Raw genomic sequence first — 27,898 nt, 5'->3', positions numbered from 1 at the left:
ACAAGACAACTTCTAGAAGTGGCACTTCCACACTAGACACAATAAATCTGCACACATCATCGCGCAGCATTCAATCCCACGAGTCCACACATACCAAACTCGACCCTGCACTCCCCACACATCAGGAACTACCGTGGACACACATATCCCCCATGCATTCCTATGGGAGGGCAGGCCAATCTCACACACGCACTCAGAGAGCGCACGCACTTTACACTGGGACACAGTGTCAAAGTGGGCCAAGACCAGAAATCACTATAATTATGTAGCATTAATAGGCAAAAAGTTCAGGGGTGAACCTGCCAGAAGGGCCAAGTCCAACAGACCGGAAAGCAACGGCGCATATAAAAGTATGCTTTGTTAAAAGTGCAAGTTAGGGGGCGTGGCTTAGCCAGCGGCAATGGCGGTCGCAGCTTTCTAGAGCTCCCGCTTGCCCGCACACTTATCCTTCTGTTATCCTGTTCCCCGAGTCAATCTACCCTACCCGGAGTGCGGAGACGTATGCGGCGGAGGTCAGTGTCCCTCCGGTGTACTTGGCGGAGCCCTGTGAGCCTCGGCGCCCCCGGGAGACGGCGAAGGGGGAGCGGCCTAGTGGACGGCCGGGAAGCCGGGGGCTTGCGTGGGCGCACAGGCAGCGATACCGCCGGCGCGGTACGACCGCCCTGCCAGTTGTTGGGCACCGGGGCGGCCCTGCGAGTCACCCGCTCGCTGCGCTCACTGCCCCTGGCGCGGAACGGCGCACACGACTTTCTGAGGAGCGTGACTCCGTCCTGATGACGGCTGTGGCCTGGTGACATCTGGGAAGCCGGGGGCCTCGATTTTCGCGACGCCTGCCTGGGGCTCGCGCTGGGCGGCAGCTGCCTCCGGGGGCCGGTCGGGCCTCGGCGCCGCATTTCTGCGACGACCCCCCTCCAGCTCATGCACAGGAAACGGCCTCGAGTGCAGTGGGGCGACCGTTGGTGGGCCAGGTGGCCGGAATAGAACCGTGTGTACCAGCGTGGGGGCCCCTGGACGTCCGTAGTGGTGGCCACTGGACTATCTCTTCCTGAGGGGTGCAACACGGCCCGCGGGCCACTGGCAGCGTGGGAGTGGATCCTGAGGCCTATTGCCGGCCTTCCTGAGCCGTACCACGAGCTTGGAGCCTCGAGGGACAACGCCGGGCGGAGGGTGAGCCCTGATAGGGCTGCATAAACGACGTAAGAGACCCATTGCTGTGGAGCCCGTGGTCGTGGGAGAGTGACCCCGCCTGGCCCGCTGGGAGACTGGGTGCCTTGATTGTTGACCAGTGGGGGGCTGGACTCGGGGCCTGCCTGGACCTGGCCTAGACACAGCACTATACCACGAAGGAGATTATCCGGGGCCCTCTGAAGGAACAGTAGCCCCGCGCCCCTCGCCGGAGTAGACTCTAGTTGGTCTGTTTGGGACTGGCAGCCATGACCCAAGGGGGAGGCGGTGGCTCCACTAAGCAGCCGACCATCGACAAATTCACGGGACCCTCTGGGGGCCCGGGCCCTTCGGGTGGAGGACAACAACAGTCACAATCCCTCCCGGGGGGGGGGCGGACAATACAGCCCTCATGGCAGCCATCACTCAGTCCAGAGACATGCTGGACGCCAAGATAGGCGCAGTTGGCGTGGATGTAACCTTGATTCGCCAAGACCTGAGAAATGCGGTGGAGCGGATAACCGAAGCTGAATCCAGGATCTCGGTTGTGGAGGATGATATGGGCTCACTGAAGAAGCGTCTGGCGGTGGTGGAATCCGTGAAAAAGAATCTGGCGCTTAGGGCGGAGGATGCGGAGGGACGCGCTCGGTGCAACAACCTCCGCTTCATTGGTTTTCCGGAGCGCTGTGAGAAGGGAGACATGGCGCGGTTTCTGGCTCAGTGGCTGCAGAGCTGGATGCCTTCTGAGGCCCTGTCCAACTGTTTCATCATTGAACGTGCGCATCGTGCCCTGACCCAGAGACCCCCGGAGGGTGAGCGGCCCAGGGCGGTAATAGCCCGACTGCTGAACTACCATGACCGCGATGCCATATTGCGGGAAGCGAGGTCCAGGAATGCTCTCCTCTTTGAGAACTGCAAGATAATGATCTTCCCAGACTATACTAAACTTGTACAGCAGAAGCGTCAATCCTTCATAGATGCGAAGGCAAAGCTGCGGGGCCTGCAGCTCCAGTACTCTTTGCTGTACCCGGCTCGTCTGAGGGTGATCTTTCAGTCCAAGACGCTGTTTTTTGACTCCCCGGAGGATCTCTTCAGGTGGACGGACGAAACGGTGGCGCTGCGGCCGCATGCTCAGCCGGGCCTGAATCCGGGTTCCTCGAGGGGATCGTCTCAGGAGCCGGGGGATCGACCGCCCAAGGGCAAGAGGAATCGACGGTCCCGATCACGGAAGCGGTCGGCCTCCGTCTCTGGTGTGCATGGAGGTGGCAGAACTGAGGACTCCGACCAATCCGGAAAGTGACGAGGATGAACTCAGGTACTCTGTGTTCCATGCTTGATGGGGTGGCTCCCGGGATCTGGAGTGGTGGTGGCTGTGGTCCGTTGGCCTTGTGGCCTATTTGATGTCTCCGCGACAATCGAGACTATGCTGTTGTTCTGAACTGAGGGGGTGAAGATGACTCGGGGACCGCTGATTGGGGGCAGTCCCTCTCCTACATTGGTAGGAATTGTTGGGGGGGGCGGGGGGGTTGTGACAACTGGGTTTTCAAGTTTTGGGATCCATTGGTATGGTTGGTCCTAGGCCCTCCGTTTTGGGCCTGGGAGTGCCCATGCCGCGACAGATGCTTCATGGTTTTGTGAGGTATAGGGGGGGATGTTGGGAGGCGAGAGGGGGGGTTCTGAACCTGGTTGCAGAAGGGGGAGTTTGGGGGTTAGAGGAGGGAATGGCAGTTGCTGTCCCTGCAGTTTTTGAGTTCCGGGGTGATAGGGGGGGGGGGTGCACGTACTTATTATGAAGATGCAATTGTTGTTGAGTGGTGTGTGGTGTGGGCGCAAGGGGCATTCATGGTGGCCTCCATTTGATTATGGCTGATACAATACACGGACTCCCGATGGAGTCTTTGCGAGTAGTTACATGGAATGTGAGGGGGATGCTTGACAAAGTAAAACGTGGGGCTGTCCTGCGCTGGGGGAAGAGGGCCGCCACAGATGTGCTTCTGCTTCAAGAGACTCATATGATGGGGTCGAAGGTGCTCTGCCTGCAGAGATTGGGTTATCAACAGGTATACCATGCAGGCTTTACCAGGGGGTCCAGAGGGGTGGCTGTCCTCATCCATCGTAGGGTGGCGTTTGTGCACGAGAAGACATGGGCCGACCCGCAGGGTCGTTATTTGTTTGTCAAGGGCATGGTGGGTACGGAGCCCGTGGTCCTGGGAAGTGTCTATGCCCCCCCCCCCTCTGCAGTGGGCCCTGGCTGAGAGACTTTTCCAGGTGTGGAGCGATATCCCAGAGTCCCTGGCGGTGGTCGGGGGAGACTGGAACGAGGTGATGGACGTCTGTATGGACCGCAGGGGGCGCCGAGAACTGAGTGGGCTGACCTCCCCTCCCCCTCCCTCTACTAGGCTGCGAGCGATGTGTGATGGACTGGGCTGGATGGATGCCTGGCGGCATATGCACCCTACTGCGCGCGAATACACGTATGTGTCTGCAGTGCATGGCTCCTTTTCCCGCTTGGATTATATGTTTGTTCCCCGGTTGTGTATGTGCAGGGTGCGTGCAGTGGAGATTTTGCCGAGGGGGCTGTCTGATCACTCCCCAGTATTGCTTGAAGTGGAACTCCGTAGGAGACGCCAGCCCTTTCGGTGGAGGATGTCCTCGTGGCACCTTCAGCAGCCTAGCTATGTCAAGCATCTACGAGAGGTCATTGATCATTACTGGCGGGAAAACTTGGTTGAGGATGTGGACGCAGTAGTGGTATGGGAGGCTACGAAACCCACTGTGCGGGGAGTGGATATTGCATGGGCCGCTGCAGCTCGTCGTGGGCGTCGTGAGGCGATCGCGGCGGCTGCTGCTCTGGTGGAAACATTGGAGCAACAGAGTCGGGGAGGTGGGGACGAGGTGGCCGTGAGGCTCCTTCTCCAGGCACAGCAATCCTACGCGTCGGTCCCACTGGACGAGGCCAAACAGGCGTGGTTGGCCACGCGGAGCCGGATATACCAATGGGGGGACAAATCGGGTTCCCTGCTCTATAGACTGTGCCAATATAATGTCAAACCTGACACGCTGCCTGGTCTCATTGCGGAAGATGGAGTGGTTATCACAGACCCCGCCAGCCTGGCGGCGAGTTTCGAGGCCTATTTTGCGACGCAGTATGCTCCGTGTGATAGCCTATCGGGCGCGGAGGTGGCTAAATTCATTGATGCCCTACCCCCTAAAGCTGTGTCTGACGAAACCAGGGATTCTCTGGATGCTCCTCTTACAGCGGAAGAACTGGGAGATGCTCTGGGACAGCTTAACGTGGGCAAGGCCCCCGGACCGAGCGGTTACGCTTGTGAATTCTATAAAAAGTTTCACACGCAACTAGGGCCCCACTTTCGGCGTGCGCTTGAAGCGGCACGTGTACAAGGTAGGCTACCGCCTGATTGGCGTCATGCCGAGATTGTGGTTTTCCAGAAACCGGGTAAGCCCCCTGATAGGCACGACTCTTATCGCCCTATCTCGCTCCTTAACATTGAAGCCAAAATTCTGGCCAAGGCCCTGGCGAATCGGTTGCTTCCGTATATCACGGACCTGGTACACCCCGATCAATCGGGCTTTATGCCCGGCAGGGCTACACGCCATAATATTCGGCGCGCGTGGGCTGCGATTGATGCCATGGGGGCCACAGGTGAACAGGCGGCTTTGTTGCTTGCTGACATTAACAAGGCGTTTGACTCGGTGAGCTGGACATTTCTGTTTGCACTCCTGCCCAGTCTTAACCTGGGCCCCGTATTTTTGTCGTATCTTAAGCTGCTCTATACGGACATCACAGCTACTGTGCGTGTTGCCGGGGCGGTGTCGGAGACCTTCCACATTGGCCAGTGGACCCGGCAGGGATGCCCTTTATCCCCGTACCTCTTTGCCCTTGCTATGGAGCCGTTGGCCGCCTGGGTCCGTATGGACGCGCAGATGCGTGGCTTTGTGTGGCCCTGGGGCCTCTCTGATAGAATCGCGTTATACGCTGATGATGTTCTCTTCTTCCTTACAGACCTGCGACGCTCCGGGCCGCGAGTGTTAGAAATTATGCGGGTCTTTGGGGAGGTCTCGGGCCTATATTTAAATATGAGTAAATCCACCCTGTGGGTCCTTGGAGGTGACACAGTGTCGGACCCTTGGACATTAGACCTACAGGTGGCAACCACTGGCCTGCAATACCTGGGAGTGTTTCTGTCGGAATCTGTGACCCACACGTGGGAACGCTCTGTCCTTCCGGTATGGGAGCGGGTGCAAGCCGACGTGAAAACTTGGTCCCGAATGCCACTTAATATCTTTGGCCGATCCGCCATCTTTAAGATGGTAGCGCTTCCACGCCATCTATATCAACTGCAAAATTATCCCCATCCGGTCCCGACCTCGTGGTTTCGGCAGGTGAACTCGGTATTGGGGCGGTTCCTATGGGCCGGGGGTTCTGCTAGGGTGGCGCTGCGTACATGCTTTTTATCTACTTATTGTGGGGGCCTCGCCACATCGGACCTCTTGTCCTACTACCAAGCAGCTCATCTGCTCATCCTAAATGACTGGTGGTACGGTCATAGGGGGGACCCGGCCTATGCCCTGGAACGCGCACGGATGGGCGACAACACCCTTCATATGCTCCTCTACTCTGCTCGGCTGCGGCGGGAATTGCCCAGAGTCACGAAGACGGTCTTCCTTGTTTGGCGTCAGACCCTGAAGCGCATGGGCTGGTGGGGTAAGCTGACTGCGGAAACACCCCTGTGGCGTAATGGTAGACTGCCTGCATTGGCTTCCTTGCCGGGATTCAGTGGGTGGGACGCGATCGGGATCTCGTCGCTGGGCCATGTGATGTCTGGCACTGCTCTTAAGTCGTTCCAGGACCTCAGTGCAGAGTTTTGCATGCCACGGTCCCAATTCTTCCGGTATTTGCAGCTCCGGCATGCTCTAACACCATACATTGCCGACCTTGACTCGCTCCCTGAATTCAGCCCTATTGAAGCGAAGTTGTTCATGGGTGATCTCGGTGACAAAAAAGTATCCCGAATATACCAAACGGTGGTCACTCATTGCGCTTCTGATTTACTTCCCCTGCGGACGGCTTGGGAAGCAGATATTGGTCCCATGGATGAGGATGATTGGCGGGAGGCCCTGGAATCCCCACGAGGTACTGCCATCGCAATGAGGCTCAGGTTTATTCAATTTAAAATTCTCCACAGGGCTTATTTTACCCGTGAACGCCTCTGGAAAGCGGGACTGATTGAATCACCGGAATGCCTGCGTTGTGGGGCGGAGATGGGCTCGCTGCTTCATACGGTGTGGCTGTGTCCTGGGATAGCTGGTTTTTGGAGAGGTGTGTGGAATTGCCTGTCTGAGGTGCTACACTGGGATCTACCTCGCACTCACCGGTTGGGAATGCTCCACATTCTCGCAGGAGTGGGGGGGAACTGCTATAAGCGCCATCTATTGCTGTTGGGACTAGTATTGGCCAAAAGAGACCTGGCACGGGCATGGAAAGACGAACGAGCACCTCCTTTGTGTGTATGGAAAGCTGGACTGGATTTCTGTATGGGTCTGGAGCGCCCGATTTTCGAAGCGCGAGGGTGCCCTCGCAAGCACTTTAAGATCTGGAAGAGATGGGCCGATTATAGAGACTTGCCACTGGACCCCCCGATCGACCCCGAAGAGGAGCCCTAAGCTCCCCCATTGCATGGGCCTATGTCTTGCGCCTTGCCGGATACACTATACTCACACACAGCTGTTTTTCCCCTGATTCTTTTTACGTGCACAGGGTTAGGGTGGGATTGCGGGGTGGAATTAGTTGAGAGTGGTGGGAGTTGGGATGGGATGGGGTGGGGGGTTTTATCAATAAATAAGATTTGTGATGATCTCATATCGACCTTTGATCCTGCTAAATGTAATGTATCCAAATGCTTGGTGGTTTCTCCTGATTGTGGGGTGCCACATTGATTGCCTTGCTTGAATTCCTTAATAAAATCTGTTGTGGAAAAGTGCAAGTTACACCAGAGGAGATCAAATTACATGATTTAGTTGCCTCATAATTCATATATTAAAAGCTCAGGGCTACTTGCACTCTGTAGCGCGTAAGGGCTGGCATCGGCTTTTATAGCCAGGAGAGCTAGAGAGCTGCCTAGGAGGTTGTGCAAGATACCGGAAGTTGGGCAACTAAAGAAACAATGCTTTCTCTGCGACAAACAGTCAAAGACTGCGGTGGATAATACTCAGTACAGATAGCCACACACTTGAGATATGGGTAGTCAGATGTATATAGCATTATAAATGTACATAACGAGCAGGTCAACAGACTTGAATTTATTTTATACATATTGGGATTATAATTTGTTTTAATCCATTTGCTCCAACGGATAATCTCTAAATGCTGGGCTGTTTGTATTGTGTGCCCACTGCCAGCTGACATAACTCCAGACTGGAGCAATATATCTGAGCATATACACTCATGTTAAAAGTTGGCTGTTCTGACACCATGCCATAAGATCCAGACCTTTCAAGGCCGTTTCTTATTACTTCTGCTCACATTGTATAAAAGGAGCAATCACTCCCAGATAATACTGAAAACAAACTGTTTTATGCAAGTATGCTAGATGAACTACATCTCTTTGACTAGGAGTTCAGAGTGAAATTAAAAATAACACTAACAGGAGCAGGTGACAAAAGTGGATCATAATGAATTTATCATTGAAGCATTGTGTAAAAGCCTCAATGTTACACGTATTTACAAGTAACAATCATTGGCAAAGCATATAGGTCTGGAGTGATCTGCCATCCTTTAGGCTTTGTAAATGCTTGTTTTGTCATGTTTTTTTTAAACTGTTATTGTTGGGGGGGAAGTTGCTGGTCACTCACCAATATACATATGTTAGACCGCACATCCTTGGCGTGGCATTTTCCCAAACTTTTTTCCTTCACTTCCTTACTTTGCTTAACTCATTTTGGTTTGATTAGGGACTCTGTGCACTTAACCCTTACTAAGCAGAGCTAACGTGCTTGTGCTCTCTTCTTAAAACATCGTAATATTGGACTACAACTAACTGGAGCATTTAATTTACTTGCAAGCCCCTACTAAATGGTACATGTACCCAGAGCCAGTAAATTTAATGTTACTAAAGGGCTGCTTTTGCCAGGCCTTAACCTTCCTTTTTAATACTTAAAAGCCACCACCAAGGTAGGCCCTAAATGCTCATCTGACAGGATAGGACGAGTGCTTAGTTTTACATATCCGGACAGTGAAAAACTCCTAAAGTTGTTTTAAGTTCTTATCGCTCCCATGTGCTAACACTGGGTTACCTTATTTGGATTAAGTGCTAATCTCCGATTGGAAGCCGATAGAGAAATTATGTGTACACTCAAATGAATTGTAATTTAAAATGATAATGGTAAAGTTGGATTTTAGATTAGAATTTTGAAAATGCCACTTTCAAAAAAGTTGCAAAAAAAAAAACAATTGATGGACAAAATGCAGAACAAGGTCATACATTCACCCCAGTACATAGATCGGAGCCTAAATACATCGTTTTTATTTTGCTCCCCATGCCATTCCAGTTTGAACCCAGCCATATGCAAATCAGTCTTGACCCTGCGCCCAATTGAAACAGTCCAGCCCGAACTGCCAGGCCAGGTCCTCCGTGGACTGGAAACAAGCATGCTAGGACCGGCTTCGGGGTTTCACCCCTCATCAGCCAGGATAGCTTGGCTCCAGTGGAATGGGGAGCACAGGAGCAACGTCTGGGCGTACCCGTCCCACTCTAGGTGACAAATGCAAAAAGAACAATTGAGGGACAGAATGCAGAAGCATGGTGAGCAAAAAACGATGGATTCAACCAAGATCTATTGACTGGGGGTGAATGTTTGATTTGCTCTGCATTCTGTCCATCATCTGTGTGACTCTTAGAAAATAGGCGTTTTCCTACCCAAACTTTCGAATTCCTTTGTAGGCGTTTCCAGGCGCCTGAGCCACTTAATAGTTCCCCCATCAAGAATGTGTATTGCACCCAGACAGTGGATAATGGGAAATGGGTGTAGCTGGGAGAGGTTCTTCCTGACAGGACGGCGGGGGAGGTGCTGTACTCTGCCCTGGTTACATTTTATAGAACCTTACCTACAGCCACCACAAAGGAACCAGACCTCCCCTTGCCTTTGTCACCATAGTCAGTTTGCAGCCATAACCAGGAGAAGAGTAGACCTGAACAGAACCAGTTTTGTGAGGTATGTCAGGGAATTCCTCACAAAAAGGTTGGCACCAGGGTTTACAAATTGGAACATCGGAGCACTGCTGCAACTGTCAAAGATTTAGAAAAAAGGACTGCCCTGCTGTTTGAAGAAAGAAGACTGGACCTGCTTGCCTAGATCCCTGGCTATCCAGAGTGACTCCAACTGTCAGTTGGCTGACCTCCTGTGTGAGCCACACGGACACAACAAGCTTCCAAAGGTCTCAATGCAACTGGAGGGTGGGGGTGGTTGGGTGGGGGTCAGGGGGAGGGGGTTGGGGTAGTCCTGATCCACAAGTGGGGCACCAATCCACGTCCTAGATCCTGGGCTGGCATCAGTGAGAGATCCTTCTGAAGTAAAAGGTGGAAATCCTTAAGTGTGTGTGCTCTTTGTAACAGCGGACAGGCACATTCGAGACAGAACTCTGCCGCCCCTGACGAATACCAATACGAACCTCCGGTTGGACCAGCTCTTCATGCCAACAGCGACCGTTCACGACGATCTGCAAAGCAAGATCTGCACTTCGCGTTGACAGAGACAGTCAACCAATGCAATTCTCGAGCAACGACCTTTCACAATGCTCTACCTGTCCTTCGTATGTCCGAATGAGGTCGCACACCGCTCGTCCCATCAGCGTGTGACCCCGGAGCATGATGGTCGATGTAGTCGGTATCAGCGGGTGCGCTTCTACCCGGGTCTTGAGTCTTCAAGGTATTCACTTGGTGTGCTTGCCATCCCTGGACACGTGTTTCGCGTTCATTAACGCTCATCAGCAGGGATTAGGCGTGTGCATGGGGTTGCTGCGTGGGCTGCCGAAAATATTCGTAGGTCCAGATACCTCTTAAGGCGCGCGGATGCGTTATTTCGAGGTAGTCACCTCCACCGGCTCAAGGGAGCCTGTATAAATAGTATGTCCGAATGAGGTCGCACACCGCTCGTCCCATCATCGTGTGACCCCGGAGCATGATGGTCGATGTAGTCGGTATCAGCGGGTGCGCTTCTACCCGGGTCTTGAGTCTTCAAGGTATTCACTTGGTGTGCTTGCCATCCCTGTGTGTCCACGTGTCCAGGGATGGCAAGCACACCAGTGAACACCCTCAAGACTCAAGACTTGGGTAGAAGCGCACCCGCTGATACCGACCACATCGACCATCATGCTCCGGGGTCACACGCTGATGGGACGAGCAGTGTGCGACCTCATTCGGACATACTATTTATACAGGCTCCCTTGAGCCGGTGGAGGTGACGACCTCGAGACAACGCACCTTAAGAGGTATCTGGACCTACGAATATTTTCGGCAGCCCACACAGCAACCCCGTGCACACGCCTAATCCCTGCTGATGAGCGTTAATGAACGCGAAACACGTGTCCAGGGATGGCAAGCACACCAGTGAACACCCTCAAGACTTGGCTAGAAGCGCACCCGCTGATACCGAGCACATCGACCATCATGCTCCGGGGTCACACGCTGATGGGACGAGCAGTGTGCGACCTCATTCGGACATTCTACCTGTCCTTCGCACCAAAAGCCTCCTCCTCACACCCTCCTCTAACGTGAACGGAACTCTTGAGCAAGACCTCAGATGGTAACTCTTCAGCTGGACTAACCTGGTGGTCCCTGTACTCGACCCTTGCTCCATCGTGGTTGGCCTGAAGTTGTGACTTTCGCTCAGTCTAGTGCAACCTGGAAATCAGTAGAGCTTTCCGGTTCTTCACAGTGTTTTCACTAACACCTTTCAGAATTACCATCTCTCGTTCTAAAGATTGATTTTTTGTCGCTTTGGGCATCATTTTATTTATTAAAAAATGTACTCTTTTTCTAAATTAGTTTGGAATGTTCTTGTGTTGAGTTTTCACTTTATAATTATTTGTGTGCTGCATAAATAATTTACACATTGCCTCTAAGTTAAGCCTGACTGCTTTTGTGGCAAGCTACCAGAGGATTAAGCACAGGTTAATTGTGTGTTTTTTATGGCTTACCCTGACAAGGATTGTGGTTGTTGCAAGAGTGGGGCTTTCACCCCACTCAACTAATAACCCCATTTCTTACTATAAACATATTATATAAACACATTGGTTAAAAGCAAAACAATTTTTGTCTAAAAAAGCACCCACAGTCATAGTAAACATGTAGAACATACCCTTTATCTGTAAAACACATGTGCACCCCTGGGTCGCTTGGCACTGAAATAACAGAGCTCTATTGCCATGTATCCCAATAGTACTCATTTTACCGACCTCAGAAGGACGAAAGGCTGAGTGAACGCATCAGGATTCAAAACTGTATCCATGAGTGGAGTGTCTGTATAGTTCACCGGCTCACCAGATACGGGTGATTACTGGAACTGAAGGGAACTACTTTGTGGATGTGCTCCTTGTGTAAGAACAAAATGCAATCACTCACAGGGAAGTTAACAAATGGCTGAAGTGGGATGGCCCAGTGCCCCATGCTGAAGAGAAGAAAAATGTGAATGACCTCAACAGATTAAAATGGAGCACTGATCACCCGATGCCAAAGTGATATGATACATAGCATATGATTTAGAGGCTGGGAGCTAACAACGACTCTTGGAACAAGGTATAAGTAAGCAATAGCAAAGCCAATAGGTCTGGCTATGATGTTCATTTATACAACAGACCTACTGGATTCCAAAACTGCTGGTTCGCTTGATTTGTGTTTCAACAGTAGCAAGGCAAATGGAGCAGGGAAGCTGCAAAGTACACTGAAATTAACCAGTGGCCCAACGAATGTTTGCAGTTTATAGGGATGTCGAAAATGATGGCTTTGAACGGACAACAGAGAAACAGACTCTTGGCATTCCCACCGATATGTATGTTTTGCAGTAATGCATCTTGTACAGCGAAAAATAAAAATGAAGAGACGATTGCTGTTTGTATATAAGAAATGCAATGTGCAAAAAGTTTGGTGATTTAGTTACTTTTCTAATGTAAAATACCCAGCATGCATTCTAACGAAAGGACTTCACAGAAGGGGGTTTGATGTACCCAAACAGTCAGTGGTAAAACAGCAAGACTAAAACATTCCTTTAGGCTGATCCAAAATGTGATTGACAATGTTCCAGGCCAATGGGTGAAGGAAGCTCACCTAAGCAAGCTTTGCAGGGGATTATTTATGTTAAGTACAAAGGCCAGGAGCTGTTTTTTACTGCTGTTGCGCAGCATATTTTTTCACTGTGTACCCTCTGTCTATTCGCATCCGATGGTCTCTCAAGCCAGAGACCACCTAAATCCAGTTCCACAGTGCTACTTGGCAGAGCTCTAGATTGTGAATGGCTGAGGAGTATCAAAAGTGCTCCTTCTTTCAATGTACAGGAGCGACTTCATTGTCTGGGCTGTGAGGTCGTTTACTTCATCAGAGGCAAGAAAAACTGCTGACAGATATCAGCACTACTGACCCATGGTGTAAATATCTGTGTAGTCCCCAATTAGAGGATGCTTAATTTAGAAGTGAGATTGTATATATCCATTGGGAGTAGGGAGGACTGTGATATTGCTTGTCCATATTGGAGGTCCATCCTGTGTATGCAACCATACTTGCATGCCTTAAGCCATGGTTTACAGGAGGTGTCCTTCACAAAATTGGGAGGAAAGTGTCAGTTTGCCAACAAAAGAGCATGCTTCCCTCTCCACCTTGGAGAGTGGCAGGTTGTCCATTTTTTAGAAACTTAACCAACCCACTAATAATCCCGTTGATTGTACAAGTACTGAGACCCTGCGCATGGTATTTTGCAGAACAACACCTTGACTGCATGAAGAGCACCAATTCAGTGCTATTTGAATATGGAGAACAGTGCTGCTCATTTCATTCCAGTTTGGAACAAGCTGGGAAAAGGTCTGTCTGGGAATTGTCCGAATTTGTCTGTCCAGTTGCTGAAATTTTGTCTGTGAACCAGAAGCATGAGGAGGACCTTAGCTGCCAACCCCAGGACCAACTGCATGTCACGATCTAGAGACAGTAGCGTGAGTCTAAGTGTGGCGCAGTGGACGGGTCATGGAATAAACAGACACACTGAACCAAAATGACAAGAATTACAACTAAGGAGCTCATTACGGTGTCAGTCAGAAAGGCTCCGACCGGCATTCGGATGTTCCTAACCCGAATCAGAACCCAAGTTTACAACCAACTGTGTAACATTTCCGACCGACCGATTACAATGGAAGTTAATTGTTCAATCTGTCCGACTCGGTTCCAACCGGCAATCTGAGACTACGAGTTGGTCAAAGTCAAATAGTACAGCTCTATGGACTGCGTTTCCAACTGACATATTACGATGTCTGATTCGGACAGCCTTTCCGAATCGGTTTGTCCGACAAGGAGCAGCTTTCGGAAACGGACTTTGGGGGCCTTTAGCAGGCCCCTCTTCACCCAGAGACTTCCGGCTGAGGTCTGTGGGGGTACCCATGGGTCCCCTCTATCCAACCATACACAGTCTGATAGGCAATATGGGGTGCCCGCAACAGGGTGCAAGGTTTCCCGCAACCACTCCTTTCTTCAATGGGAGTCTATGTTGTCAGTCGGAACACAGGTTCCCATTGAAGTCAATGAGAGTCCAACTGAACGGTGTTTGGAACCATAGTAATCAGTGATCGGACTCCCTGAACCCAAGTCGATCGGAAGCGATTCCGACAAGGAGTCGGTCGGAATGCTTTCTGATTAACATCATAATGAGGCCCTAAGTGCTAGCGAACACCATAGAGTAGTGTTTCAGTTTAGTAGGCATACTCGCCTGCAACAAGAAACCTTTCGTTCACTCTTAGAAGAACCCTTTCCCTCTCCAGCCCAAAGTACACATCACATCACGTCCAGTGTGCTTTGAAACCATATGAAATAACGGAGTCTTCTTCCGACCTCCTCCCTGAGGGCCACTGAATTCCAGCAGCCAGTGTACTAACAGCAGATTATGAACTCTGTTGCCTAGAAAAGCTATGTTTCTTCTGACATGAGAGTGCTCAAATTCTAGGCAGAGAGAATCTAAGATCTGCAACAACCTACTGTGACCACGTGCAATGATCAATCAAGGTGGCTGGTAGTCTGCAGAAGGCCGGGATATCTCAAGCCTGACGGCAGCATGAAACTGGAGAGACGTGGGAAGGTGACTAGTAGAAGCTGTGGGTGATCGGAAGACAACAGGAATAAGAATGACTTTAGGTCAGAGCTTAAGAGTAAGTGTAGGTGTGTGACCAGCAGGGAGCGGGGGAGTAGAGTCAAATCAACAGGGACGCAAGCTGCTTATGGTAGAATTATAAAGCAATGTGAACCTGTACGGGGCAGGTGATTAAGTCTACCAGAGAAAAACAGGAGCCAGAGAGGCTCCTATGTCGGAAAGCACTGAGGAGTGAATTTATAATAATTTAGGTTCATATAGTCATTTCAAACAACCTCATTTTAGAGCAGGCAAGTGACTGGTTTTAAAAAAACAGTTGAGAGAATATATTTTACCCATTGAATTATATAGAAGCAGAGGCAATGTTAATGAGGTCTATTGGTTTATATGCTGACAGACAATCAGCATTACATTTTTTGGCAGTGTAATAACATAGTGCAAAGCAAATAAATAAAGAGTTCTAAACACAGTTTTTGTATGCGCTGTGAAAAACTACCCAAAAAAATGTTGAGGCCTGGCACACAATGTACTCTCCTCTACCAAGAATTAAGGAAAAAGTGTTAACCGTTGATGTCAGAGGTAATTCTTGGAGGGGGAGATAGAAGTGTGTGTGACAGGCATCAACATTTCATGTTTGCCTTGTTTTCAGCAGACCATGATTTTGCAATCCGAATCAGGTTCCTGCATGTAGGAATCGGGAGGCGGGAGACCAGCCTTGAAATCAGTAGTCTCCCATCTGAATCAGGGGGGTTGACATGTATGCTGCTAATAGCAGGTTGGAGATCAAAAGCAGCGCGAACATGAGATGGCGAGATGGTGAGGTACCCACCTCGAGGTAATTCTCCAAGACCGTCCTGACAACTCTTGAACTAGCAATGGAATGATTATTCAAATTACTGTTTGACTGACGTATCAGGTGACACGACACACTGGAAGAATGCATTAGGAGGAAGGGAGATTGAATATTACACGACCCTGAACTGTCAAGGTAATGACTACAGTCAAATGCTAACCTGTGACCAGTCTTGACAGCGAATATTTTCCTTGCTTGTTCTGAGGAAAGCCTAACTAAGCACCTCTTGCTCCACCAACCCTTCCCAGAGACTAAAGAAAAGCCCTTAGGTAATTTCAAAACCTGCGTGGAATCCATACGTTTAGACTCACTTTTCCTAACTCTGTTGAGTTTCTTTAGGAGAACTCAATTAGCAATGTTATGTTGCTGGTGCATAAGTCAACTGGAGACAATGGAATGTTCACTGTCCTTGGCAATATTGATGTCCTCAGACAAGAATGGGTCTCTGCAGCCTAGATGTAAGTGTCAAATGAGGTTCCAAAATTGCGTATAGAAGCTAAGAGCCTATGGGCCAGATGTATGTAGAATCCGTTTGCCATTTCCTAACTGCAAATTGTAGCAAGTTGCAATTAGGAATTCGCAAACAGCTATGTACAACAGTGTCTTAGACACGGTTTGCGATTTTCAATGGGTCGCAAATGGACCTGCCTCATGATGCAATTTGCGACCCAGTGAGACTGGCTACAATAACCGTGATAGTGGACTGCTGGGATCAGCAGACCACCATGTCTGTGATTGCTTTTTACATAAAGCAATATATATTTTTTGTAATGCAGCCAGTTTTCTTCAAAGTAAAACGGGCTTCAATACAAAAAATTATAAAGCATTGCAAACCTGTACGAGGCAGGTGATTAAGACTATCAGAGAGAAACAGGAGCCAGAGAGGTTCCAGTCGGAAAGCACAGAGGAGTGAAGGCAACTCCAGCCTAATGCCAGCACTAAATGGGAGTGAAGGGAAGGAAACCAGCAAAAGCTTGGGAGGAACAACAGAAACATAAGTAGGCAAATATGCCAAAATGTGTATTGGTTGCACTGTACCGATGCTGGTACAGGGCCTCCCCTCGCACTCCTTGCGATCCCATCAGGGGTTCTTCCCTAGGTTATCTGTTTTTTAAATATGTTTACATCATTGTCTGAAAGGAATTTGTAAATGAAGATTCGTACAGCAATTAATTCTTCTGTTGATGTTTATTTCCTTCTTGTAGTAGGTTATCAAATTATTTGTGGCTTTGGCCCACAAATATTCAACTATATGTTTGCGATATAAAACATGAAAATAAATCCTCAATGCATTTCGGACCGCTGGTCCTTCATCAAGAGAACATTAAGGGGCCCATTATGATGGCGGGCGGATCGCCACCGCCTGCCTGGAGACGGCAATCAGCCCGCCATCCGTGCACAAATGACCCCCCGCCATATTAACATGGCTGGGGGGTCCGCGGCGGACGGAAACACCGTCCGCCGCTTTTCCCCCCCTTTTGCCTTGCAACCGGGGCGCAAAAGGGTTTATATGGTGGCGGTGTCTATCAGACACCGCCAGCCATATTACAATAGGCATTTTGCAATGCCTTTGGCATGCGGAGTCTGCTTTGGGGGCCCGAACGGGCCCCCAAGGACTCCGGGGGTGGGGGGTGCACATGGGGGGTACCTATGGTACCCCCCAGCATTTCAAAGAACAACGTGGCAGGCACCGCGCGGTGCCCGTCATATTGTGCTTTGAAATGCACAACATTTATTTTTACCATTGCGGCAGGCGGTGCTTTTAGCACCGCCCCCCGCAATGGTAAAAATACAGTATGCGCCCGCCACTGTGGCGGGCGCATCCTAATTCCACCCACAGGACCCCGGCCCTTATGGCGGGCGGTCCCTTGTACCGGGAGGATGGCAGGCGGGCAAAGTCCGCCCGCCATCCTAATGGGGTCCTAAGTGTTCTGGAATGAAAGAAAATCATATATTCAAACATTTAAATAATGTAGTTTGGTCATATAAAATATAATTATTAATTAAACTAATAATTTCATATAGTCATCATTGTATCAACCAATGACATTCATCAAAAGTGTCTTAATATTATTCGAAAACATGTTGTTCAGTACATATTTCATAAGGCTTAGCATGTATCATAATAACGTAGGTTCATATAGCCATTTCAAACAGCCTTTACTTTGTTTTGAGAAAACTTATGTTTATATCTCACGATACTCCTAATGTCAGCGTAGAGAAAAATCCTTTGGTTGTAACTGTTGGTCACATGGTTCTCAAAGGTTGAAAATAATTTTTATTCAGTCAAATAAGACCATAAAAGCACATGTTAAAGACAATTACAAACGCTAAAAGAATGAAATAAACATCAACAGAAGATTTTTTTTATGAATCTTCATTTACAAATGTCTTTGAGACAATGATGTGAACATATTTAAAACAACAGAGAACTTAGAGATGAACCCCTATTGGGACCACAAGGAGTGCGATGAGAGACACTGTACCAGCATCGGTACAGTGCAATCAAAGTACTTTTGAGGACACCCTAGATCAGAGGGCATTACTAAACAATCTAAATGAAACACTTTTGTTTAAAAAAAAAAATGAAGATCTCCATGCCAACTGTCAGTTAACCAGACTCAGACAGATAGGGAGTGATTACACATGATGCATTATAAAAGATATTCTCTATCTTACAAAAGGTGGAAAATGCTGAAATTAGGGATGCTGCGCAATGGAGTCAAAGTAAATTCACACTTATTGCACGTTAATGAGATGTACATAATTTATCAGTTCATTGACAAGATACAAAATATGGTTAACACCTTTCTGTAGGTGTATTCGATCACTTGTATGTTTTACATTATTTGGAAGATGTAGTCAAAACTGTACAGTTTCAGTTAACACCTTTTCAGGGTACACCACAGTCATACAAACTTTAAGTGGCATAGTGACAGCGCTACACTAGTACCAGAGTAACTGGAAACTGGTTATTCTATGCACCGCGCATTCGTAGTGGTTTTCATACAACACATCAATACCATTAATTAAAGTGCCAATATCACTGTGTACATGTTACCTCGCCACTTTTCAGCGGCCAATGTAAGAGGTGACACTTGTGCCAATCTTTGGTAACAGGCTCAACTGATGTCTGGAGAAGAGCGCTAGCAATAGAAAGCAAAAACCTTACGTGCGTAAAGGAAATACAAACTGAGTGCAAATACTTATGAGACGTGAAAAAAAGTGTTTCACTATACACACAAATTGAAATTATCACAGACTATTCACAAAGTAGTAGTTATTTCAAGATGCCACGCGCAGTTTAGTAGAATCCCAAACAGTTTTTAATCTTAATGTGCCTCCCACTGAGACGCACATAATAAATACCAATCTATTATACTGTTCTGGAGGCAGTTTTTAATGTTCGGACGTAGGTCTGAAATACTAAATACGTTTTGAAACATAACTGGAAGCGCAGAATAGCTGAAGCATACATTTCATTTTAAGACTTGTGTAAGAGGGTGTTCTCTGTTAAGTGAAGCATGCTCTGCTTATAAATAATTGCTGTGTGTAATAACGGACAGGGTGCATGTCTGCAAAGAATGACAGAATGCTCAAAAAAAAACCGACAGGTTTAAACAAGCAAAATATGTGACGGTAAGAGGCACAAGTAAAGCTACAGATTTACACGAGTAACAGCATGCGAAGTGGATGAGGTAAAGAACGAAAGAGGACACACATCATCAACCAACAATGAAGACTCTAGGACGTTCGTTGTGACAGACCTACGGACATAGAGGTGCTACGCTAGACAGAAGGTATCTCGAAAAGGATTGCTCAGCCTAGGGGACGAGGGGGAGAATCCTCTGGCACTACCAACGGAGACTTCCTAAGGGTGAAGAAATTGGCCAAAGGGTAATTCTTAAATCCTACGGTTTGGGGGTTCACAATAATAACTTCCTCTCACCGGGCCTCGTTGGGTGCTGACGCTGGTTGCCATGGTACCGGGCGGCAATTACCCTCTCAGACCCTCGGATGCTCCAGACTCGCGCAACGCCCCAGAACACCTCTCTCAATGCGCCCGACTCACTTCCGGTTCACAAGGCCGTCCCTCCTATTTACTTTCTTCCTGTCAGCTCCTTCCCAGTGACGTGTTCGATGTGTTAGTGCGCATGCGTACGCAGACTTCCACGCAGAATAATAGGACGCTTGGACTTCCACCTGATCACTACAGCTTCTGTTATTCAGGAAGACTTCTGAGGCCTGTAGTGGCGACAGTGCGTCCTCACGTGACAGCCTTTTTAAATCAGAGCAGCGTGAGCTTATGTTGAGTGCAGCAGTATCGCCAGTGTGGATCTCTATATCAACTGGCAATGACTGGCATTATATGTGTGTGGCCTTTCGTGTGCGCTGCCGCTTCATCGCCCGACAGCTCATCAATCATGTTGTCTGTTATTCTAGACCGTTTAAAGGAAGCCAAGCAGGGTACGTTGTAAACGAGTAGATTTGTTTAAATCTACACGGCTCTCTCCGTAAACGTCACACCTACTCTCCTGAGATAAACCTCACCTAGAGACGAGTAAACATTGCTCGAACACTGCATAGTTAGCAGCCACATGGCTCACACAAAAAAACATCAAATGTAAATACAATCGACAAATCAAATTCCCCTTCAGAAACAATAAAATGAAGCTACATTTAATATTGCAAAAAATGTAGGCATGGAAATATTGCGAGTAGGCCTGCTACATGCATGGCAACATTTTAGAGCAGGCAAGTGGGTGATTTAAAAATAAAACGTTGGGAGAATATATTTTACCCATTGAATTACATAGAAGCAGAGGCAATGTGCCCTTAATCGGGTCTATTGGTTTGTATGCTGACAAACAATCAGCATTTCATTGTTGGCAGTTTAAGTAAACAAATACAGAGTTCTAAACTCTGCTTTTGTATGTGCTCTGTAAAACTACCCATAAAAACGTTGAGGCTTAGCACATAATGTACTCTCCCCCCACCAAGAGTTAAGGACAAAGAGTTAACCTTTGATGACAGAGGTAATTCTTGGAGGGGGTGATTGGAGTGTGTGTGACAGGCAACAACATTTCACTTTTGCCCTGTTTTCAGCAGACCATGATTCAGCAATCCGAATGAGTTTCCTGCATGCAAGAATCGGGAGGCGGGAGACTAGCCTTGGAATCAGTAGTCTCCCATCAGAATAGAAAAGTTTCCAGCATATGCAAAAATAATTTTAGATTCTATTAAGTACACGGAGACAAAGAATATGCTTCTCAATCTTTATTGCACATTAAACAGCAGCCAATGAAAAAACAGTAAAAACAAACACTACAATTCCCATGAGGCTTTGAACCACGCCTCCTTAACACTACCAATCAGAGTAGTCCAGTGTCTACAAAATAGCGAGGCACCATATTACTCCCTCTTTCTTTGCACCAAGCAGTCCTTTCTTAGTATAAATCAAGCAGGATACAGTTCCAGCTCTCAGGAGAGAGCAACCTCCACACAGCAGGTCCCAGAAGAGACAACGTATCCATAACAGCACAGAATTCACCAGCCAGCTGTGAGACTCCAGATTCAGCTCTGTTTCGAATCCGTTCCTGCAATCAAAAAGAAGTTTGAATACTATGGTACCCAATCACTTTATCATAACAAGGGAGGGAAAATCAACATGTCAAGTTATCTCATAAGACATCATGGCAGTTAAGGATCTGTGAGAAAGTGGCTCTATATGTACTGGACCAAAGTAAGGTACAGTGTGTATAGAGTCCACAATCCCCAGAGGTATAACAGAGGTTAAAGTCATGTCTGACCTTACTCTCTAAAGTGGTAGCTTGGTCGAGCAGTAAGGCAGTACCAGAGGACAGTGTAATGCAATTGTTGCACACACTTAGTCAGCAAAAGGTTTCACACACTCAATAACTGAACTCTAGGCCAATTGATTTTATATCCAAAGATATAGTTGTTTTATTTTTAGAACCAACCAGTATCAAAATATACGTTTCTCGATATGAGTACTCTCAGGTAATTACTTTGCAAAGGGGCAATAAACTTTGTAAACACAATAGGTACAATGGTTGCAGTAGGCAACACAATCCTAAACACAATTTAACATTGAGCTCAATGTTTTTTTCTACATAAATGCAGTTGATTACTTTATAGATTACTTTTGTAACTTCATAACTGGACCCTAGATTCAGTCCTGGGGACTTAGCTGAAAACAGTTTAGTAAAAGCGTTTTAGTTATTGCAATGATTTCTAAAGAATATAAAGGTATTTTAAAAGTTAACACTTAGAAACTTTTTAGTGCAAAACCAGCAATGTTATCCAATGGAAGGAAATTCAAAGCACAGGTAAAGTAGGTTCTCGTTACTTTTGTAATCCAGTACTGGACTCCTAGGTTCAGCACTGGGGTCTCTACCTAAGACAAGTAAGTAATTACGTTTTAGTAGTTGGTATGATTTTTAAGGAATATTTGTAACTTTCAAAAGTAGACAGAAGAAATTTCAAAGAAAAACAGTCAATGGTTTCCTATGGACAAAATTTATATTACTAGTAACCACGGTAGTGATTACTTTTGCGCTTCAGTACTGTGCTAAAAGATACAGCACTGGCTTCTATCCTGATTACAGGTGAGTACTTCGGATTTCGATATTCGGCTGATTTTAGATGAATATTTTAACATTTCAAAGCTTCACACTTAAAAGAATTTTCACAGAAATACAGTTAATGGTTTCCTATGGCAGAAATTTAGATTACTAGCAAACACAGTTGTGATTACTTTTGCGGTTCAGTATTGGGCTACAAGGTACAGTACTGGCTTCTCTCCTGATCCCAGGTGAGTAATTCGAAATTCGTTATTCGGCTGATTTTAGATAAATATTTTAAAGTTTCAAAACTTCACACTTAAAAGAAATTTCGAGTCAAACCAGTCAATGTTATCCTATGGCAGGAAAGTCAGTCATTGGTTTTCAGGTGAGTACTCGACTGGTGAAGTTAAGGTTCCGGGCATAGACTCAGGGGTCCCCCAGGGCCAGGTAGGTACAGTTGGTACACCCTCAGCGGCACAGGGGCGGACGGGTGCAGAGGTAGTTAGGCCCAATGTTATCCAATGAGAGGCAGGGGGCCTTCGGTTGGTGGCTGCTGGCTAGCAGGCCACGCGGGTGTGGGAGCTGGGCTCCTGGTCACTTGCTCAGGGCAAATGGGGAAGTAGGATAGGACAAAGGTTGCACTCCCAGGGGCACTCGGGCGGCAGGGTGCAGAGTGCCTTTGAGCTGTTGGGCGCTCAATGTTACTCAATGAGGATCTTGAAAGGGGAACAAAGGCTGCAGGCTCGGGACGATGGATCTTCTGGAGCGACCAACACTTCGAGGGGTAAGTTGGGATCTTTGAGGATAGGTAGGCACCCAGGAGTTGGGCACAGGGGGCCGTGGGGCACCGGGTGCAGGGGTGTCTTTTGAGGTTGGGAAATCTTACCCCCTGCTGGTCGCGGTCGGAGGGGTCCTTTGTCTTGAGGCTGCAGGCGTCGTCGGGGTCGTCGAGGAGGATCCTTGGGCACTGGATTCCAGGTCGGAATTGCTGGGGGGACGTCCTCAGGGTCTTGATTCACTCCGGCACAGACCAGGCTTGGCGGGTGCAGAGTGTACAGGGTTCGCGGTTCCGGGCCGATGCCAGGGCTTGTTACTTGCTTTGAGCGGTACCACTGCTCCTGGGAGACCCAAGTAGTCAGAGTCACAAGGCAGTCAGGTCCTCCGGGGTTTTTAAGGTTGCTGACCGCTTGAGATGCCGGGGTTTAAAAGGAGCAGGTTCGAGGGTCGACAGGCCGGTAGGGCTGGGGCCAAATCAGTTGGTGTCTTCCTATTTTTAGCAGCTGCACGGCAGGCCTTCGTGTTCCTTGATCTTCTTTCTTGTTTCGTAATCTGGATCTATGGAAAAAGGTTCAGGATGCCCCTAAATACTAAATTTAGGGGCGTTACGGGGAGGGCAAGGGCAGGGACCAATGGGTCCCGGTCCTGGGGTGGGTACACCCCCTAGCCTGCTCTTCTCCTGTGGGAGGGGGGCAGGAACCTAGCTGTGATTGGGCAGGGCTCCCCATCTTCAAGATGGCTGGAGCCCGGTGTCGTGCATCACCTCGCCTCTCCCACCTGAGGGGTGGAGTTAGCACAGGCTGGCACACCCCCTTTCTGACGTAGGTTTTTCCGCCAGTCTTCCAGCCAGAGTGGGGGTCAGAACTGGTGGGGGCCAGTTGCTGAGTACAGCAAATTGTCTGGAGAAGCTCACAAAGGCGGAATGCCTTTGAAGCTTCCCCTGCCCATCCTGGGAGAGGAGGCTTGGCACCTCGTCGCAGGATGTGCATTGTTGCAGGCCCAGGAGAGCGGAGAGCTCTCCAACCAGTTATCCAGCAACATGTCTGCTGTGTGGCAGTCTAGGCAGCCTTTCAGACAAGACGTGGATTGTAGGTTAGGTTTCAGTTGGCATCTCTAAGATGCCCTCTGTAGTGCCAAAAAATCCCACACTGGCATCAGTGTGGGTTTAATGTGCTGAGAAGTTTGATATCAAACTTCTCAGTGTTCAGTGTAGCCATTATGGTGCTGTGGAGTTCGTAATGACAACCTCCCAGCACCATATACTCTTAATGGCATCACTGCACTTACAGTGCCCTGGAATGGCCCTGGGTACTGTAGGGGCATAGGGCTCAGGCACCTGTGCCCACACCACTGGCATAGGGCACCCAGTTAGAGGGGTGGCTGATGTATGCCACGACAGTGGGTTTGTGGGCAGGGTACACAGGGACGTGTGCCATGTCGACTCTTTGCTTAGTTCTGCACCTAGACACTCAGCCTGCACAGGCAGTGTGTGGGTGTCAAGGTTCAGGGCCCCTAAGGGTGGCACAATAAGTGCTGCAGCCCTTAGGGGTCTTCTCTGGTCACAATGCCCTGGGTACCTAGGGTACCATTTACTAGGGGCTGGCATGTGACCAGAGATGCCAATTGGGTTTAGGCTTTAGTATAGTTTTTAGGGCAGGAACACAGGCCCTGGGTACCTGATTGGCAGGGCACACCAAGGAAAAGTGCATCAGGTATCAGGCAAAAAGTGGGGGGTACTGCAACCGAAACTCACTTTCTCACTTTCTCACAGGATCATTCTAACCTATTCCCACTGGCTGGGATAATCCTCACCTCTGTGTCCTTAATAGAATCTAAAATTCTTGTCACATATGCTGGAAAATATTCTGTTCTATGGCAGGACCGGAGGCTCATATTATGCTGGTTCAAAGTTGACCAACCACAACAGAAGAAACATGAACAATCAGTTATAATAAAATATTTTGAACATTGAATCAGATGACCAATTTGCTGCCTTAAGAATATCCTCTAGCCTGGATCCCATAACAAAGGCTTTGGATGCCATCGTGAATCTAGCAGAATGATCTCTATGCAAAGATACATCTATACCGGCTTCAGCCATAATCCATCGAACCAATTGAGCTGAAGTAGCCGCTGAAACCGGACGGAAAGATTTCTGGACAAAAGAAGAGGTCTTAAGGGTTCAGATCTGAAAGGCAAGGTACGCTCTTCATAACTTTTTAAACATTTACCCACACATAGTTTATCATTGTGGTGAAAATCAGGGTAATCAATTGAGCGTAGCATAGTCTTAGTTCTTCTAGAAATAATAAATGATACACCATGTGGAGAAAATAACGTGCCTGCTAGATCAAGTGCACGTACATCTGACACTCTCCGACAAGAAATGAGTCACAAAAGCATAGTAAGTTTTGCTGAAAGCTGTTTTAATGATAACTCTCTGTTCTCTGGCCAAGATTCAAATAATGCTAACACATTTGAAACATCCCATACCGTGCTGTACCTAGACTTTGGAGGCCAAGCGACTCCTATGCCTTTCAATAGTCTTCAAACAACCGAGTGAACACCTACCGGTTTCCCATCAATATGGTTATGTCCGGCTGATAAAGCAGATCTAAAATTCTTTACAGACTTGTGACATAATCCGGACTCTGCACACTCCAAGAGGAAGTTCAAGATGTCTTTTAGATCGGATCCCACAGGATCCACTTCACGTTGAAGGCACCAACCCACCCAACATTTCCATGTAGAAGAATATTGTTTATGGGTGGAAGGAGCCCAAGCGTGTTGTGGTAATTCAGCAGCCGCCGATGAAATGCCTTCAATTTGTTTGTGTCGCCTGATACTTTCCAAACCATGAACATCAGTTAATCCTGCAGAACCAGCCGATGGGGGGACCCGACTGGGTCCAGGAGCAACTATGGAAATACAGGAAGCCGAAAGGATAAATCTATTTACAACTCCAAGAGAGTCAGAAACCAGGACGGAGTCTTCCATAACGGTGTGACTAAAACCAATTATGCTTACTGTCGACGCAGCTGGGCCGCCATTCTCGGAATCATCGCAAAGGTTAGATAGGCATAAATCATCTGAGATCCTCAATGATGGAGAAAAGCATCTGTTCCTACCGCCATCTAATCCGGTTACCTGGGAATTTGAGCATTCAGGCCAAAGGCAAACAGTTCTATGAAGCGCGGGCCTTGAGTAGTCATGATCTCTTGAAGTAGCCAAGGGTGGAGTTACCAATCGCTGAAGTCTCTCACGAATCTGGAATTCCAGTCTGCCACTAAGTTGTCTTTGCCAAGAATGTATTCTGCCAACACCGTGATCTTCTGTGATAGGCAGAAGTGCCAGAATTCCTGGGCTATGTTGGTTAACAGACGGGACCTTGTACCTCCAATGCGATTTATGTATCATGCCGCTGACACATTGTCCATCCAAAGAAAGATGCAACAATTGCTCTTCACAGGAGAGATCGACTTGATGGCAAAGGAACCTGCCAGCAGTTCCAGACAGTTGATATGAAGTTTCAGTTCCTCTGCCGACCAACGTCCACTGGTAGCAAACTCTCCGCATCTTGTGCCCCAGCCCCAACGACTGGCGTCTGACTTGATGACTACATCGGGAGAGACTCCGAAAATGGCCTTGCCATTCTAAGCTTCCATGTGGTTCATCCACCATTGGAGTTCTTCTTGCGCCTCCAGATACAGGGTACAAGAACGATCGTAACTCAAGTTCTGTTGAAGATACTGAAGATATATATATATATATATCTTCAGTATCTATATATATATATAGTGAAGAGGACCAGCAAAATCACCTGAATAGAGAATGCCAGAAGACCAACAATCCTCTCCAGGGACCTCAAAGAAACTGTCTGTTTCGATAATGTCGCTTTGATTTCCCTCTTGATGGATTTTATTTTGGATGGAGGGAGAAGTAGTTGGGCCAACACTGAGTTGATCTGGAATCCTAGAAAGTCCATCTGTTGAGATGGCGTCATCAAGGGCTTCTTAAGATTTATCACAAAGCTGAGGTTCTGAAAGAGAAATACAGTCCATTGCAGATGAGTTAGTAACAGAGAGCGATCCTGCGCTAGCAAGGGCATGTCGTCCAGATATACGATCATGCAAACTCCCATTTCTCATAATCAAGTCACCACGGGTTTCATTAGTTTTGTGAATACCCAAGGGGCTGAGGAGAGGCCGAATAGTAGGAAAATATACCAAAACCATTGACCTTTCCATTGAAACTGGATGTAACGTTGGGGAGGGGAATACATTGGGACTGTCAGATAAGTGTCTTTTAGCACTAACCGGACCATCCAGTCCTTTTCTAGCAACAGATCTCTTAGAAGGTGGATCCCTTACATTTTGAAATGACGGTATGTGACAAAGGGGTTGAACGCTCTTGAGATTTAGGACCAGTCTCTGACCACTTCCTTGCTTTTGGACCAAGAAGACGTTGCTGCAAAAACCTTCTTGCTGAAATATCCCCACAGCAATGGCCTTTTGATGCCAAAAGATCTAAGAGCTTGTGGTCTATAGAAAACTCTTCTTGTTGTGAAAAGTGGAGGGGAGGGTCTGTTGAATCGGGGTCTGTGTCAATTCTATCTGATATCCTTGAACAGTGTTCGAGACCCATGAATCTGAGGTTATCTTTGTCCAATTGCGAATGAAACACATTGTTAGAAATGGGATATCTAGTTGACAGCGGCTGGCACCGAGGTCCAAATAGTGATCCTTCCTAAGTCAGAGTAAGGGGGCTACACCCTTTGATAACCCCTGCTCAACCCTGTGTAACATAGCACGAGCAGACAGGCCTATCTCAGAGGCAGTGTGTGAAGCATTTATGACCATACAAAACAAAACAGGAGAGACACTACAAACGGACACCACAAGTAGTTATAGAAAAATTGTTATCTTTATATAGACTGAACATGAGGCTAAAAGCGCTCAAGGAGCCACAATCCACATAATTACAGATTCACTTCAAAAGCAATAAATGCACTCAAAAAGGATGTGGAACGGACTTAGTTCGAGGCCGGGGTCCACGCAACCCGGTGATGCACATTGTACCTGAGATTTAAAGGGGCACGGCACGCAACCTCACAAGGAAGCCGCAGTGATGACAGGCGGCATCGTAGAGGCCACAG

General features: G+C 48.1%; 1 protein-coding gene across 1 annotated transcript in view; it reads right to left on the bottom strand.

Annotated features, from left to right (window-relative positions):
• TOLLIP (toll interacting protein) overlaps nucleotides 1-19,523 on the bottom strand; it is a 249,134-nt gene extending 229,611 nt beyond the window's left edge. The window contains exon 1 of the mRNA XM_078682765.1: nucleotides 19,329-19,523. Coding sequence (XP_078538891.1) covers nucleotides 19,329-19,361 — 33 coding nt within the window. The 5' untranslated portion in view covers nucleotides 19,362-19,523. The remainder of the gene's footprint in view (nucleotides 1-19,328) is intronic.
• Nucleotides 19,524-27,898: the final 8,375 nt, after the last annotated feature.

The sequence above is a fragment of the Lissotriton helveticus genome, chromosome 3_1 (genome assembly GCF_964261635.1).
Source record: "Lissotriton helveticus chromosome 3_1, aLisHel1.1, whole genome shotgun sequence".
Lineage (NCBI taxonomy): Eukaryota > Metazoa > Chordata > Amphibia > Caudata > Salamandridae > Lissotriton > Lissotriton helveticus.
The sequence above is the reverse complement of the archived record's forward strand: the minus strand, read 5'-3'. Positions and strand labels throughout refer to the sequence as shown.